Below are 17215 nucleotides of genomic sequence, written 5' to 3' on the forward strand. Positions count from 1 at the left end.
GTGATTTTTCATATTAAATCCTTATTTTGAGTCATCAGTTCTTTACAAGAACTCCTACACTTGGAACAATGGTGGCTACTTGATTGGGAGATCAAACACTGGCCTGAAGCAAATATATTCAGCAGAAAAACTGTGCTTTTATTTCTGTTCCTTCTACTGTTCTATGCTTTTTCTCAGATTAACTGGTCACCTAACAATTTGCTATCACTAAAAGGCAAACTGAAGAACTAATGAGGCACATCTGCTAAAAAGCAAAAATCAAACACACAAAAAAACCCAAGTTTAATTCTACACGGTTCCTGAGCTATCAAATTCCTCCTTGTATAAAAGTCATCAGAAATGGAAAAGATAGCAGTAGTGATGTTCAACTGTAAATCCATATAAATAGATCAATTCATTGTTCAATATTTTGCATTTCCAGTCACTGTTTGGTTCCACTAATGCACATTAAAAGAGAGATGCTCCCTGTAAGAAAGAGTGGCAATATGCTCGTCACCAGTTCAAAGAGCAGGCCACTTCATGTGATTTCCTTGTCATTTCCTTCTTTTACTTCTACCTTTACTTCTGGGAAGTTCATACAAATTACATACCTGGCCACAGCTTCACTGTATACAAAACCAGCGTCAGCTCGTTTTACGATTTCAAAACACAGATCCGCTCCATCCATACTGTAGAGAAATGTGAAAAAGAATATAAGGAAAGAGAAAATTTCAGGAAGAAAACATTGAAAGTGAATACATTGTAACTAAGTTTTTAGTTGACTTACAGCTAAAGATTATAATAAATTATTTAAATCTCCTTTCTTTTGATGAAAAATAGACATAAATTATAAAGGACATTATAACCATCTTAACATTGAAAATCTACAGGGGAAAAAAAGAGGAAGAAAAAGCAAATGGTAGCATCAAATAACATAAAGTGTGGGAAATTGCCTATAAATTTTCTTTAGGTTATCACAAGAAAAAGTCTCAGAAAAGGGCAATGTTGGGGGTTGTGGCATATTTTTGAATCAAGTTCCGAAATTGTATCTAGTCACACCATGTAATATTTTAAGAATACAACAACGATTCTAAAACATTTAGCTATAGCTATCACCACTAAAAGGGAATTCAAGCTGTATACTGTGAAAGGAAAAAAATAATTAGCTAATCCATAATTTATTTTTGTTTATACTTCCATTACCAAAGTTAACTGCTACAAACATACTCTTAACACACTGATGTGCTGGTGACGCAGGGTTACTATCTTGCCTCCAAACTTAAAATGGTTCTCTATTTCTCAACAGATCCTTAAGGCTTCTTGTTGTCTCAGCCATACCTTGCTTCTTCTACCTACCCTGTCTAATGACTTTTCAAGAATAACTCACTCTCTACGCAGATTAGTCTTACACTACTCCCTGAATATACCATTTTTTTTATTTTTCTGCCACACACTTCTGCATATATTGTTTCTCACATTCAAAACCTACCTTAATTCAAGGTTCCATTCCAATCTCACCTTCCCCAGGAAGGCCCCTCAACGATTACCAGCCACATTAAGGCCTTCTTTGGCTTAAATTCTATAACAACTCTATATAGCCCATATTATAACATTTAGCACTTACATAGAAGCATATTTATGTGTATACACGAAACTTTTGCCAGATCATTACATATATTAATGAATAGTTAGCTAACATTTTCATAATGCTTTAAGGCTCATAAAGTGTTTTCAAATCCAGTACCTCATTCATTCATTTATTTAGTAGCTCAGGCACCAAAATACCTGTTGCAGGTTTTATACTGAGGAAATAGAGACTTCCAGAAGGGAAAGCAAAGGAACTAACTATTCATTACTATTACCTATAATTAATAACTAATCCATTAATAATAATTAATAAACATTACTAACTAATATTACTATTCATCAAGTATCATGGAAAGCATTCCTTATTATATCTCCCTTCATTCTTACCATTATTCCATGAGGTCAGCATCCTTCTCGTTCTCAAACAAGTTGTCTAAGTGAGTAGACAAGTATGTTACAGGGACAGAATTCAAATCCCTATCTATATTTAATGTTCTTTCCATTATCTACAGCTATACCTACTAGGTGTGCAAGGAACAAATGTACACATTCAAGCTCAACAGTTCAAAAATAGGGTGAAGTCCTAAAGAACAAGTTTATTTTATATTTTCAACATACTCCCACCCAAAACCTGGCAGAATACTATGCACACAGTAAATATTTAATGAATAGTTTATTTAAATCTTGGTGTGGTTTTACGTAAATGAAAATACTTTCACATTTATACAAGGCTTTACAAATTTTACCTAGTTTTCATTTCACAGCCAACAAACATTTTCCAACGTCAAATAGGATTCTTCTCCAAAATAATTTTTATGATGGCTCAGTCTACTCTGAAGTATGGCAGTGCCCATTTTGCACAATCAGAAATAAAGCCCAGATGAACACGATCATGTATCTTTGTGACCAGCCCATATCATCTGCTGTAGTATAAGTCCTACAAGCAGAGTTCCTAGGTCAAGGGGCACAGACAATAATACTTTTGATACATACACTACTGGAAAAATTTTAACAATTTATACTGCCACTACTGGGTGTGAAAGTGTTCTTTCCTCTACCTTGCCTCTACTAGGATGACTATTCTTTTTAATCTTTGTCAGTCAGATAGGAGGAAAAAAATTCACTCACGATTGCTTTCATTTACATTTCCTTGACTACTAGAGAGGCTGAATATTTCTCATTTCTTTGTGTTGTGGGGAGAAAAAAAGCACTATTTTTAAAGCTGGCTGCAGTTTAAGCTGGTTGGTTGATCTGTGAAGACTAAAAACACATAGTGAGGGAATTACAGTTTTGTTTAGGCATTTTCCTTTTTAATTGCGAAATGTGAGGATAAGCACTATTCAACTTAGAGAGAAGAGTTAGGCAAAGGAGAGAGCTAAATTGATTGCATCATAAAGCAATAAGAATCCTTAGACCTAGAGAAAGGCTTTTTTGGAGGGATCTGGAAGGGGGAAAAAAATCTTAAGGGTAGGAGAAGGTACTAAGGTGGTGAGAGGCCAACACTTAAGGAGGGAACCAGTCAGTGGGAAATAACTGGAAATTGCTTACTGCCCTGTTCTACAATCACCAGCATGAATCGACTCATTTTTCGTGGACATATCTGAAACACTAGTACTTGAAATGACAATTTCTACATTTACATATACACACACCAAGGTATTTTTAGGTTTCTACTCTTTTCCACTATTTTTGTATCTAGTCCCATACCATTTTTAATTCTGCAATAGTATATTTTAATATTTGGCAAAATAAGTCTCATTTCATTATTATTCTTTGTAAACATTTTCTTATGAGTTTTTTCTCCCAGCTGAACTTTAAAATCAGTTTCTCAAATGCTAAAAAATTTTTATATTTTGGCTGAAATAATATTATATTTATAGATTAACCAGTAGAAATTCACATTTTCCTAATATTCTCATCCTTGAACATGATATGCCTCACCATTTCCTTTCATGTCTCTAAGTTATAGTTTTAAGGTTTTCTTCACATTAGTTCCAAATATTGATTATTGGGTTCCCCCCCCCCCAAGGCATTTTATATTTTTAGTTGCTATTATAAATGGGATCTTTTGGCTATTATACATTTTTTTAATACAATGGTTCATAACCAGGGGTACCAAAAAAAACACCAAACAAATAAAAACAAAAACAAAAACAAACAAAAAAAAACACCTATGGAACTTCTAAAACATGCCGGCATGCTCTATGAGGGTTTAATCTGAAAGTAAGTCATTACTGTGAAAGTAATTTTCTATTATTAAAGCTATTTGATTAGTTAATTGCAACATTAATTGATATTAAAGTAAAAGAGGCAATCCATTAATTTTAAATTTTATGAGATACAGAAATAACTAAAAATACTGTTATTCATGCAAATTTTATTCATCACAGAAACTTAAAATATACATATTCATAATGCATACAATCCTAATATAATAACCTTGAACAAAAAGTTCAATGTCTTAATTCTTTGATAAACTTTATCTGATAATATGATTTTAAAAACAATTATGGGACTTCCCTGGTGGCGCAGTGGTTAAGAATCCGCCTGCCAATGCAGGGGACAGGGGTTCAAGCCCTGGTCCGGGAAGATCCCACATGCCGCAGAGCAACTAAGCCTGTGCGCCACAGCTACTGAATCCGTGTGCCACAACTACTGAAGCCTGCATGCCTAGAGCCCGTGCTCCACAGCAAGAGAAGCCACCGCAATGAGAAGACTGCGCACCACAACGAAGAGCAGCCCTCACTCGCTGCAACTAGAGAAAGCCCGCGCACAGCAAAGAAGACTCAACACAGCCAAAATAAATAATGAATAAATAAATAAACTTAAAAAACACCAATTATAAGGCTTCTTCTATTGTTTTTCGCTTTGGCTTCCCATCTTAGTGTGTTTCTGGAGCTGCCAAGAAGCTTCAAGAAGCATGTTCTGAATTTCCCCAGTTGGTTCCATTCTGAGGAAGTAAATGAGACAGAGAAGAAGAAACCCTGCTAAGGAAGAGTATGGGGAACGCTTCTATACTATACACAGAGAAAAACTATGGGAGGTTTACTCTGAATTGTGAAAAGTGATGGGATTATGAATGATCTTAACCTCCCCCCTTCATCTATCTGAATTTTTAAAATTTTGTAATAAACATGCATTACTTATAAAATTTTTAAAAACTGTCCATAAACAAATGCTCCAAACAAAACAGATCACAGGTCTAGAGGCACAAGGTATGGCTGGCTGTATGTTGAAGGGAATCAGAATATGCCACCCAAAATATGCCACTTTAGCACAGGATTATTTTGAACTGAAGGCAATCGAAAATCAGCAGATACAGGAAGAATGCTGTACTCTCCTCCATTCTGCCTAAAAACAGGACATAAATTTCCCTTTGTAAAGGTGACAGAAATTTCCTTTTGTAAAGGTGTTCCCCTCTCATGTACCAGGAAGAAGAAAACTACTCTTACCTGTGTAATAAACCTTACTAAATAACTCTTATTTACCATATATTTTCTGATCACCTTCCCACAATTCACCCCCAACCCCAGATGCCCAAACTCCCTCCTTCCCTTGTCTAGTCTCTTTACTTTCACTGTTAAAATGGTATATAAGCCTCTGGGTCTCTGTGGCTTTCACTTTTTTCTGTGAGCATGTCCCCCACCCCCCATGTGCGAATGAAAATCTTTTCTCCTGCTAATCTGTCATTTGCCAGTTTAATTTGCAGGCCTCAGTCATTAACATAAAGTATAGAGGAAAGGTTTTTTTCCCTCTTCTACAATGTATTCTGCAAAAGCAGAGAAAGAGGAGGCTTGTAGGAGACTTGTACCTGATTGTATGAAGAAGTGCTTCTCAAATTAACTGTGGTGAAGGACTAGCTTTATCCCCCCTCAGGTATATTAAGAACTAATACTTTTTACAACATACAAAATCATGTGCTACGATTTCACAGCAATGCCAAATTACTCTAACAGTTTCTAGACGTTTAGTCTCAATTTCTGTTCTCATCTCATTATAGAGGGGTAAATGGCTGGTAGATTGGAATGTGCCTGCAAACTATTCTTTGAGAAACACTGTAAAGGACAGATCAAATCTGGATTTCTCTGACCAGCATTTCCCCTGAAGGTGACAGAAACAACTAAAAAGACTGGATGAAATAAAAAAAAGTTTTTTAAGCATTAAAGAATCACCAGCACTACCTAGTGAGAACAGAGAAAGGATTAGAGCTCAAAGAGGTGAGCAAGAGCTGCTTCTGCCCTGGGGATAGGGAGGGGCTATGGAAAGAAGGCAGATGTGGAGGCAGGAGGCTTCACTTTTGGGGAGCTCTAGAGAAGTGGAAGGGGGCAGTCAGATGGAGATTAACAGGGTCCAACTTCTTTTGCAGCAGGGTGATCCAAGAGGAGAGACAGAGCTATTCCTTTGGCACACCTCAGAAGAGCCCACCAAAGGCTAAGGCTCTGATAAAATACCTTATGCCCCAGGCTGGAATCATAAAGACCTGTGTTTTGAAAACTGGGGTATAGAATATATTCTGGTATGTCTTACTGGTATCATAGGAAAACCCCAATGCTTACCATGGAGATAAAAGCTGAATTTAAAAACTTCAGTAAGAAACAAGAAATCATCTAAAGTGACACTACAGATTTGAAAAAGTAGCAAGAAGAAATTTCAGAATGGAAAAACATAAAATCAAAATTAAGAATTTGAGCAGATTAGATAGTCAAAGAGAAAATTAGTGAACCAGAAGACAGTCAGATTGAAGCAAGGAGAGATAAAACATGGAAAATATAAGTGAGGATAAGAAACATAAAAGATTACAGTGAGAAGGTCACCATGTATTTTATTGAAGTTTAATTTAAACAGTGAAAAGAAAATGAAGCAGAAGCAATACTGAAAATATAATGGCTGATAATTACCCAGAAATGATTAAAGATACCAATCCACTGATTTGAAAAGTCCACTAAACATCAAGCAAGATATCTATAGTTAGATACATATCCGTGAAAACTGCAGGAAACCAAACGAAAAAAGAAAATCTCACAAAGAGTGAAAACAATGGACTCTTAGACTGATAGCTGATTTTTAGTAGCAACAGTGGAAGCCAGAATACAGTGGAAAGGTATCTTAAATCAAAATAACTGCCAATCTAAACTTCTCTTCTGGTGGAGGAACCAAGATGGCAGAGTAGAAGGACATGCTCTCACTCCCTCTTGTGAGAACACAAGAATCACAACTAGCTGCTGGACAATCATTGACAGGAAGACACTGGAACTCACCAAAAAAGATACCCCACATCCAAAGACAAAGGAGAAGCCACAATGAGACGGTAGGAGGGGCGCTATCACAGTAAAATCAAATCCCATAACTGCTGGGTAGACGACTCACAGACTGAAGAACACTTATACCACAGAAGTCCACCCACTGGAGTGAAGGTTCTGAGCCCCACGTCAGGGTTCCCAACCTGGTGGTCTGGCAATGGGAGGAGGAATTCCTAGAGAATCAGACTTTGAAGCCTAGTGGGATTTGACTGCAGGACTTCAACAGGACTGCGGGAAACAGAGACTCCACTCTTGGAGGGCACACACAAAGTAGTGTGCGCATTGGGACCCAGGGGAAGGAGAAGTGACTCCAAGGGAGACTGAACCAGACCTACCTGCTAGTGTTGGAAGGTCTCCTGCAGAGGTGGGGGGTGGCTGTGGCTCACCTTGGGGACAAGGACACTGGCAGCAGAAGTTCTGGGAAGTACTGCTTGGTGTGAGCCCTCCCAAAGTCTGTCATTAGCCCCACCAAAGAGCCCAGGTAGGCTCCAGTGTTGGGTTGCCTCAGGCCAAACAACCAACAGGGAGGGAACCCAGCCCCACCCATCAGGAGTCAAATGGATTAAAGTTTTACTGAGCCCTGCCCACCAGAGCAACAGTCAGCTCTACCCACCACCAGTCCCTCCCATCAGGACACTTACACAAGCTTCTCAGATAGCCTCATCCACCAGAGGGCAGACAGCAGAAGCAAGAAGAACTACAATCCTGCAGCCTGTGGAACAAAAACCACATTCACAGAAAGATAGACAAGATGAAAAGACAGAGGGCTATGTACCAGATGAAGGAACAAGATAAAACCCCAGGAAAACAACTAAATGAAGTGGAGATAGGCAACCTTCCAGGAAAAGAATTCAGAATAATGATTGTGAAGATGATCCAGGACCACAGAAAAAGAATGGAGGCAAAGATCGAGAAGATGCAAGAAATGTTTAACAAAGACCTAGAAGAACTGAAGAACAAACAAACAGAGATGAACAATACAATAACTGAAATGAAAAATACACTAGAAAGAATCAATAGCAGAATAACAGGTATAAGAATGGATAAGTGACTTGGAAGACAGAATGGTGGAATTCACTGCTGCGGAACACAATAAAGAAAAAAGAATGAAAAGAAATGAAGACAGCCTAAGAGACCTCTGGGACAACATTAAATGCAACAACATTCGCATTATAGGGGTCCCAGAAGGAGAAGAGAGAGAGAAAGGACCTGAGAAAATATTTCAAGAGATTATAGTCGAAAACTTCCCTAACATGGGAAAGGAAATAGCCACCCAAGTCCAGGAAGCGCAGCGAGTCCCATACAGGATAAACCTTAGGAGAAACATGCCTAGACACATAGTAATCAAATTGGCAAAAATTAAAGACAAAGAAAAATTACTGAAAGCAGCAAGGGAAAAATGACAAATAACATACAAGGGAACTCCCATAAGGTTAACAGCTGATTTCTCAGCAGAAACTCTACAAGCCAGAAGGGAGTGGCATGATATACTTAAAGTGATGAAAGGGAAGAAACTACAACAAAGATTACTCTCCCCAGAAAGGATCTGATTCAGATTCGATGGAGAAATCAAAAGCTTTACAGACAAGCAAAAGCTAAGAGAATTCAGCACCACCAAACCAGCTCTACAACAAATGCTAAAGGAACTTCTCTAAGTGGGAAACACAAGAGAAGAAAATGACCTACAAAAACAAACCCAAAACAATTAAGAAAATGGTCATAGGAACATACATATCGATAATTACCTTAAACGTGAATGGATTAAATGGTCCAACCAAAAGACACAGGCTTGCTGAATGGATACAAAAACAAGACCCATATATATGCTGTCTACAAGAGACCCACTTCAGACCTAGGCACACATACAGACTGAAAGTGAGGGGATGGAAAAAGATATTCCATGCAAATGGAAATCAAAAGAAAGCTGGAGTAGCTATACTCATATCAGATAAAATAGACTTTAAAATAAAGAATGTTACAAGACACAAGGAAGGACACTACAGAATGATCAAGGGATCAATCCAAGAAGAAGATATAACAATTATAAATATATATGCACCCAACATAGGAGCACCTCAAAACATAAGGCAACTGCTAACAGCTATAAAACAGGAAATCGACAGTAACACAATAATAGTGGGAGACTTTAACACCTCACTTACACCAATGGACAGATCATCCAAAATGAAAATAAATAAGGAAACAGAAGCTTTAAATGACACAATAGACCAGATAGATTTAACTGATATTTATAGGACATTCTATCCAAAAACAGCAGAATACACTTTCTTCTCAAGTGCGCACGGAACATTCTCCAGGATAGATCACATCTTGGGTCACAAATCAAGCCTCAGTAAATTTAAGAAAACTGAAATCATATCAAGCATCTTTTCTGACCACAACGCTATGAGAATAGAAATGAATTACAGGGAAAAAAACTGTAAAAACCACAAACACATGGAGGCTAAACAATACGTTACTAAGTAACCATGAGATCACTGAAGAAATCAAAGAGGAAATCAAAAAATACCTAGAGACAAATGACAATGGAAACATGACGATCCAAAACCTATGGGATGCAGCAAAAGCAGTTATAAGAGGGAAATTTATAGCTATACAAGCCTATCTCAAGAAACAAGAAAAATCTCAAATAAACAATCTAACCTTACACCTAAAGGAACTAGAGAAAGAAGAACAAACAAAACCCAAAGTGAGCAGAAGGAAAGAAATCATAAAGATCAGAGCAGAAATAAATGAAATAGAAACAAAGAAAACAAGAGCAAACATCAATAAAACTAAAAGCTGGTTCTTTGAGAAGATAAACAAAATGGATAAACCTTTAGCCAGACACATCAAGAAAAAGAGGGAGAGGACTCAAATCAATAAAATTAGAAATGAAAAAGGAGAAGTTACAACAGACACCGCAGAAATACAAAGCATCCTAAGAGACTACTACAAGCAACTCTATGCCAATAAAATGGACAACCTGGAAAAAATGGACGAAGTCTTAGAAAGGTATAACCATCCAAAACTGAACCAGGAAGAAATAGAAAATATGAACACACCAATCACAAGTAATGAAATTGAAACTGTGATTTAAAATCTTCCAACAAACAAAAGGCCAGGACCAGATGGCTTCACAGGGGAATTCTACCAAACATTTAGAGAAGAGCTAACACCCATCCTTCTCAAACTCTTCCAAAAAATTGCACAGGAAGGAACACTCCAAAACTCATTCTATGAGGTCACCATCACCCTGATACCAAAACCAGACAAAGATACTACAAAAAAAGAAAATTACAGACCAATATCACTGATGAATATAGATGCAAAAAATCCTCAACAAAATACTAGCAAACGGAATCCAACAACACATTAAAAGGATAATACACTATGATCAAGTGGGATTTATCCCAGGGATGCAAGGATTCTTCTATATACGCAAATCAATCAATGTGATACACCATGTTAACAAACTGAAGAATAAAAACCATATGATCATCTCAATAGATGCAGAAAAAGCTTTTGACAAAATTCAACACCCATTTATGATAAAAACTCTCCAGAAAGTTGGCATAGAGAGAACCTACCTCAACATAATAAGGGCCATATACAACAAACCCACAGCAAACATCATTCTCAATGGTGAAAAACTGAAAGCATTTCCTCTAAGATCAGGAACAAGACAAGGATGTCCACTCTCACCACTATTATTCAACATAGTTTTGGAAGTCCTAGCCACGGCAATCAGAGAAGAAAAAGAAATAAAAGGAATACAAATTGGAAAAGAAGAAGTAAAACTGTCACTGTTTGCAGATGACATGATACTACACATAGAGAATCCTAAAGATGCCACCAGAAAACTACTAGAGCTCATCAATGAATCTGGTAAAGTTGCAGGATACAAAATTAATGCACAGAAATTTCTTGCATTCTTATACACTAATGATGAAAAATCTGAAAAAGAAATTAAGGAAACACTCCCATTTACCACTGCAACAAAAAGAATAAAATACCTAGGAATAAACTGACCTAGGGAGACAAAAGACCTGTATGCAGAAAACTATAAGACACTGATGAAAGAAATGAAAGATGATATCAACAGATGGAGAGATATACCATGTTCTTGGATTGGAAGAATCAATATTGTGAAAATAACTATACTACCCAAAGAAATCTACAGATTCAATGCAATCCCTATCAAATTATCAACGGCATTTTTTATGGAACTAGAACAAAAAATCTTAAAATTTGTATGGAGACACAAAAGACCCCGAATAGCCAAAGTAGCCTTGAGGGAAAAAAACGGAGCGGGAGGAATCAGACTCCCTGACTTCAGACTATACTACAAAGCTATAGTCATCAAGACAATATGGTACTGGCACAGAAACAGAAACATAGATCAATGGAACAGGATAGAAAGCCCAGAGATAAACCCACGCACCTATGGTCCACTAATCTATGACAAAGGAGGCAAGGATATACAATGGAGAAAAGATAGTCTCTTCAGTACGTGGTGCTGGGAAAACTGGACAGCTACATGTAAAAGAATGAAATTAGAACACTCCCTAACACCATACACAAAAATAAACTCAAAATGGATTAGAGACCTAAATGTAAGACTGGACACTATAAAACTCTTAGAGGAAAACATAGGAAGAACACTCTTTGACATAAACCACAGCAAGATCTTTTTTGATCCACCTCCTAGAGGAATGGAAATAAAAACAAAAATAAACAAACGGGACCTAATGAAACTTCAAAGCTTTTGCACAGCAAAGGAAACCATAAACAAGACGAAAAGACAACCCTCAAAATGGGAGAAAATATTTGCAAACGAATCAACGGACAAAGGATTAATCTGCAAAACATATAAACAGCTCATGCAGCTCAATATTAAAGAAACAAACAACCCAATCCAAAAATGGGCAGAAGACCTAAATAGACATTTCTCCAAAGAAGACATACAGATGGCCAAGAAGCACATGAAAAGCTGCTCAACATCACTAATTATTAGAGAAATGCAAATCAAAACTACCATGAGGTATCACCTCACACCAGTTAGAATGGGCATCATCAGAAAATCTACAAGCAACAAATGCTGGAGAGGGTGTGGAGAAAAGGGAACCCTCTTGCACTGTTGGTGGGAATGTAAATGGATACAGCCACTATGGAGAAGAGTATGGAGGTTCCTTAAAAAACTAAAAATAGAATTACCATATGATCCAGCAATCCCACTACTGGGCATATACCCAGAGAAAACCATAATTCAAAAAGACACATGCACCCCAATGTTCACTGCAGCATTATTTACAATAGCCAGGTCAGGGAAGCAACCTAAATGCCCATCGACAGACGAATGGATCAAGAAGATGTGGTACATATATACAATGGAATATTACTCAGCCATAAAAAGGAACGAAATTGGGGCATTTGTTGAGACGTGGATGGATCTAGAGACTGTCATACAGAGTGAAGTAAGTCAGAAAGAGAAAAACAAATATTGTATATTAACACACGTATGTGGAACCTAGAAAAATGGTACAGACGAACCAGTTTGCAGGGCAGAAGTTGAGACACAGATGTAGAGAACAAACGTATGGACACCAAGCGGGGAAAGCCACGGGGGGGTGGGGATGGTGGTGTGATGAATTGGGCTATTGGGATCGACATGTACATGCTGATGTGTATAAAACTGATGACTAATAAGAACCTGCTGTATAAAAAATAAATAAACTTCTCTTGTCACTAAATACATCTAGAGAATGAAGGTGAAAAGAAAATTCTTTCAGATAAGCAAAATACCAACACAATTTGCTACCAGCATACCTATCCCTGAAGGAAATACAAAAGAATATTCTTCGGGTAGACGAAAAATGAAGTCAAATGAAAATTCAGAGATTCAGCAAGGCACGGAAAACATAAAATGTAGTAAATATGTAGGGGAATCTAAATGAACAATGACTGTATAAAACAACTATTTTCTCAGTCTCACTCTGGAGAGAGAGACCATATAAAACTGTTACTATTCAGAGACAGAGAGAGAGGTAGGTATGGGATGGGAGGGGACGGGGTTTGTGGGGGAACGGGAGGGGATTGATTGATTTCTAAATACAAATACTTGACAACAATAACTTCTAAGTCGGGAGGCATACTGTAATTTCTAGGGCAACCACTAAGTTATCTAACTTTTTGATGTCAGGGCCATTTTCTACTCCTAAAGATTATTGAGAACCCCAAAGGGATTGTATTTGTGGGGATTTTATCTATCAGTATTTGCTATATTAAAAATTAAAATCCAGAAACGTGGGCTTCCCTGGTGGCACAGTGGTTAAGAATCCGCCTGCCAATGCAGGGGACATGGGTTCAAGCCCTAGTCTGGGAATATCCCACATGCTGTGGAGCAACTAAGCCTGTGCGCCACAACTACTGAACCTGCACTCTAGAGCCAGTGAGCCACAACTACTGAGCCTGCACTCTAGAGCCCGCGAGCCACAACTACTGAAGCCCGTGTACCTAGAGCCTGTGCTCCACAACAAGAGGAGCCACCACAATGAGAAGCCCTCGCACTGCAACGAAGAGTAACCCCCACTCGCCACAACTTGAGAAAGCCCGTGTGCAGCAATGAAGACCCAATGCAGCCAAAAATAAATAAATAAAATAATTTTTTAAAAAATAAATAAATAAAATCCAGAAATGTAAAAAACATTTATTTTAAAATAATAATAATTAACCCATTACATGTTAACCAAAATAATATTTTTCATGAAAAATAACTATGTATTCTAAAACAAAATAAATTTAGTGAGAAGAGTGGTACTGTTTTACATTTTGCAAATCTCTTTCATTTCTGGTTTAATAGAAGACAGCTAGATTCTCACATCTGCTTCTACATTCAGTCTGTTACAGTGTTATTTGGTTGAAGTAAATGAAGAAGATAGGGCCTTACACAGATACATAATTGGAAGAAAAAGGCATGCTTTAGTAGCCCTTGTAGATATTTGTGAATATTCTTCTTTGATACCACACCAAGACTCAAGAATGGGTAGTTTCTTAAAGGAAATTGCAATGTAGAATCTGAAACAGTATCAATGAACTACTTGTACTCTGTTATAATATAATCCATTGTTCTCTCTTGTTCTTTGAATAGACCTTTTACCTGTGCATGACTTTGTAACATTCCACATTAGTCATTTGAAAAACACTGGTCCACTGAGTTACGCAGTTTCGAAATACTGACACATTTTGATTACATGATATCAAAAATCACATTTATTAATATCACTGCTGATTACATTAGAAACATTCTTTAAATCCTGAGAAGCTGTTAAGCTCATGGTGGCAGATACAAGTTTTCCAAGATTCTAAGTTTCACTTGAAAATTTGAATTTCATTCACTAGTGGCAACTACTGTGAGTTATTTCCCTGGAAGCAGCAGGCTCACTTCGTTCATTTTTTATTGAACGTCTGCTGCATACTCAAGTTTGAGTAACTGTGGTTTTAGTCTGTTAGTCTGTTTAGTCCTTCTATTATTCATTCTTTCAAGTAAAAATGATGTTACACACACACTCATGCAAAATACTATTTCAGCTTACAACTCAAGATATTGCACAAGTGGATTTCTGAGACCCAACAAAATTTAAAGAACTGTAAGCACTCAGAGTATCTTTCTTAATCACAGTAAAGTTAGAAATAAACAAAATAACTAGAAAATCCCCAAATACCTGGAGATTGAGAAATACATGCTAAATAACCTATGAATCAGAGGAGAAATCACATTGAAAATTAGAAAGTATTTCTAACAATGATAATAAAAACAGTACATATCAAAAGTTGTGCAGGACTGAGGCATTACATTTCAAGATTTGGGTGTTGCCATTATTAGACCCAGAAATACAGAAATGGCTGAAAGAAGCATTTGGGGCATAGGTCCAACCTTCCAGTAGGAGAAGCTAGCTAGCTCCCGCCCCCAACACACACTCCTCAGTGTTGGAGAAACTTTTCTTGCATCAGGTAATCCACTGTTGATGAAAAGAATACATCAATACAACCTTTCCAATGGACAATTTTATAATGCTTGACAAAGGTCTTAAAAATGTACATGCCCTTTGACCCAATAATTTCATTCTAAGGGAAATAATCAGAGATATTTGCCGAGTTTTAACGGCAAGGGTTTATCATGGCTATTTATAATAGGGAAAAGTTGGAAACAACCTAAATGCCCAACAATAGAAGAATGGTCAAATAAATTGTGGCAACTCCACAGAGTAGAATATTATGCTGCCATTAAAATGATGCTATAGAAGTATATTTATTGATATAGAAAGACGTTCACAATATATTAAGATATATAAACATATATATGCATATCTATGCACTGAGAAATTTTTGGATATTACAACAGGGTGTTAAAGAGTAAGTGGGTAGGACTGTGTTTAGATTTTTTGTTTTCTTTTTACTTTTAAAAAATGAACAGGCACTACTACCATTTTTGTCATACTAAAAACAGTTCTAAATGTTAAAAAAATAAAATGCAAAAATACTCCTTCAGAATGCAGCTAAAACAGTATTTATAAGGCAGTTTTAATACTTTAAAAATTATTTAAATTTAACATAAATATTACAAATACTGATGTAAAATATTAGAAAATAAGAAAAGCTGAAGTCAGTGACGTTCCATCAGGAGAAATTTTTTAAGAGAACAGCAAATTAAATCCAATGAAGGTAGAAGGAAATGATAATGAGCAGAAATTAATGAAGAAAAAACAAACAAACAAATAGAGCAAAAAGCAAAGCAAAAAAATATGTTCTTCGAAAAGATTAATAAAACTGAACTAGAAAATCACCAATGTTTGAGAATTGAACAATATAGTTTTATTACACAGATCTCATTAGAAAATAAGGAAATATTTAAAACTGAATAATAACAAAAATAAACACATCAAAACTTGTAAAATATAGGTAAAGTAGTACTTAGAGGGAAATTTACTGCTGTAAATGCATTTATTAGAAAAGAAGGCTCGGGCTTCCCTGGTGGCGCAGTGGCTGGGAGTCTGCCTGCCGATGCAGGGGACGCGGGTTCGAGCCCTGGTCTGGGAAGATCCCACATGCCGCGGAGCAACTCGGCCCGTGAGCCACAATAACTGAGCCTGCGCGTCTGGAGCCTGTGCTCCGCAACAAGAGGCCGCGATAGTGAGAGGCCCGCGCACCGCGATGAAGAGTGGCCCCCGCACCGCGATGAAGAGTGGCCCCCGCTTGCCACAACTAGAGAAAGCCCTCACACAGAAACGAAGACCCAACAAAGCCATACATACATACATACATACATACATAAAAAAAAGAATGTAAGCAGACAAGAATAGCATTAAAAAAAAAAAAAAGAAAAAAAAAGAAGGCTCAAAATTTATGATAAGCAATCATCTCCATAAGTTATATAAAATCATCAAATTAAACTCAAACAAATTAGAAGTAAAGAAGGACAGAAATTAATGAAATGGAAAACAAAAAGATATTGGAGGGATTAACAAAGCTAAAAGTTGTTCCCTGCAAAATGATAAACTTTTGGCAAGGTTGATTAAAAAAAATAGAGAAGACATATACAGCAGCCAATATTAAGAATGAAAAAGGAGATATCATTTCATATCCTGCAGATATTAAAAAGATGATATCAAAACTTTATGCCACAAATTTGAAAATTTATAAAAATGGACAAATTCCCAGAAAAATAAAACTCATCAAAACACAAAAAGAATTAGAAAACCTGAATAATTCTTTACTGATTAAAGGAATTGAATCAGTAATTTAAAACCTTCTGGCATAGAAAATTCTAGGCCTAGATGGCATTTCTGACAAGTTCTACTGAAGAGATGTTCTACTGAGGAGAAATAAAATGAATAAAAAGCAGGAACAGTTTCCAATTCATTTTATGAAGCTAGCTTAACTTAGATACTAAAACCTGTTAAGGACAGCATGAGAAAATTAAAGGGCAATCTCACTAATGAACATAGATGCAAATAAGCCAAATAAAACCATACCGAGCAATATTTAAGAATTACATCAGGGTCTTCCCTGATGGCGCAGTGGTTAAGAACCCACCTGCCAAGGCAGGGGACACAGGTTCGAGTCCTGGTCTGGGAAGATCCCACATGCCGCAGAGCAACTAAGCCTGTGCGCCACAACTACTGAGCATGCGCTCTAGAGCCCACAAGCCACAGCTACTGAGCCTGCGTGCCACAACTACTGAAGCCTGCTCACCTAGAGCCCGTGCCCCACAATGAGAAGCCCACACGCCGCAACGAAGAGTAGACCCCGCTTGCCCCAACTAAAGAAAGCCCACGTGCAGCAACAAA

General features: G+C 37.1%; 1 protein-coding gene across 12 annotated transcripts in view; it reads right to left on the minus strand.

Annotated features, from left to right (window-relative positions):
- CASK (calcium/calmodulin dependent serine protein kinase) overlaps positions 1-17215 on the minus strand; it is a 398598-nt gene that overhangs the window by 187287 nt on the left and 194096 nt on the right. For all 12 annotated transcript variants that reach the window (XM_036839503.1, XM_036839508.1, XM_036839507.1 and 9 more), the window contains exon 4: positions 591-668. In XM_036839503.1, coding sequence (XP_036695398.1) covers positions 591-668 — 78 coding nt within the window. The remainder of the gene's footprint in view (positions 1-590; positions 669-17215) is intronic.

Source organism: Balaenoptera musculus, chromosome X, assembly GCF_009873245.2.
Source record: "Balaenoptera musculus isolate JJ_BM4_2016_0621 chromosome X, mBalMus1.pri.v3, whole genome shotgun sequence".
NCBI lineage: Eukaryota > Metazoa > Chordata > Mammalia > Artiodactyla > Balaenopteridae > Balaenoptera > Balaenoptera musculus.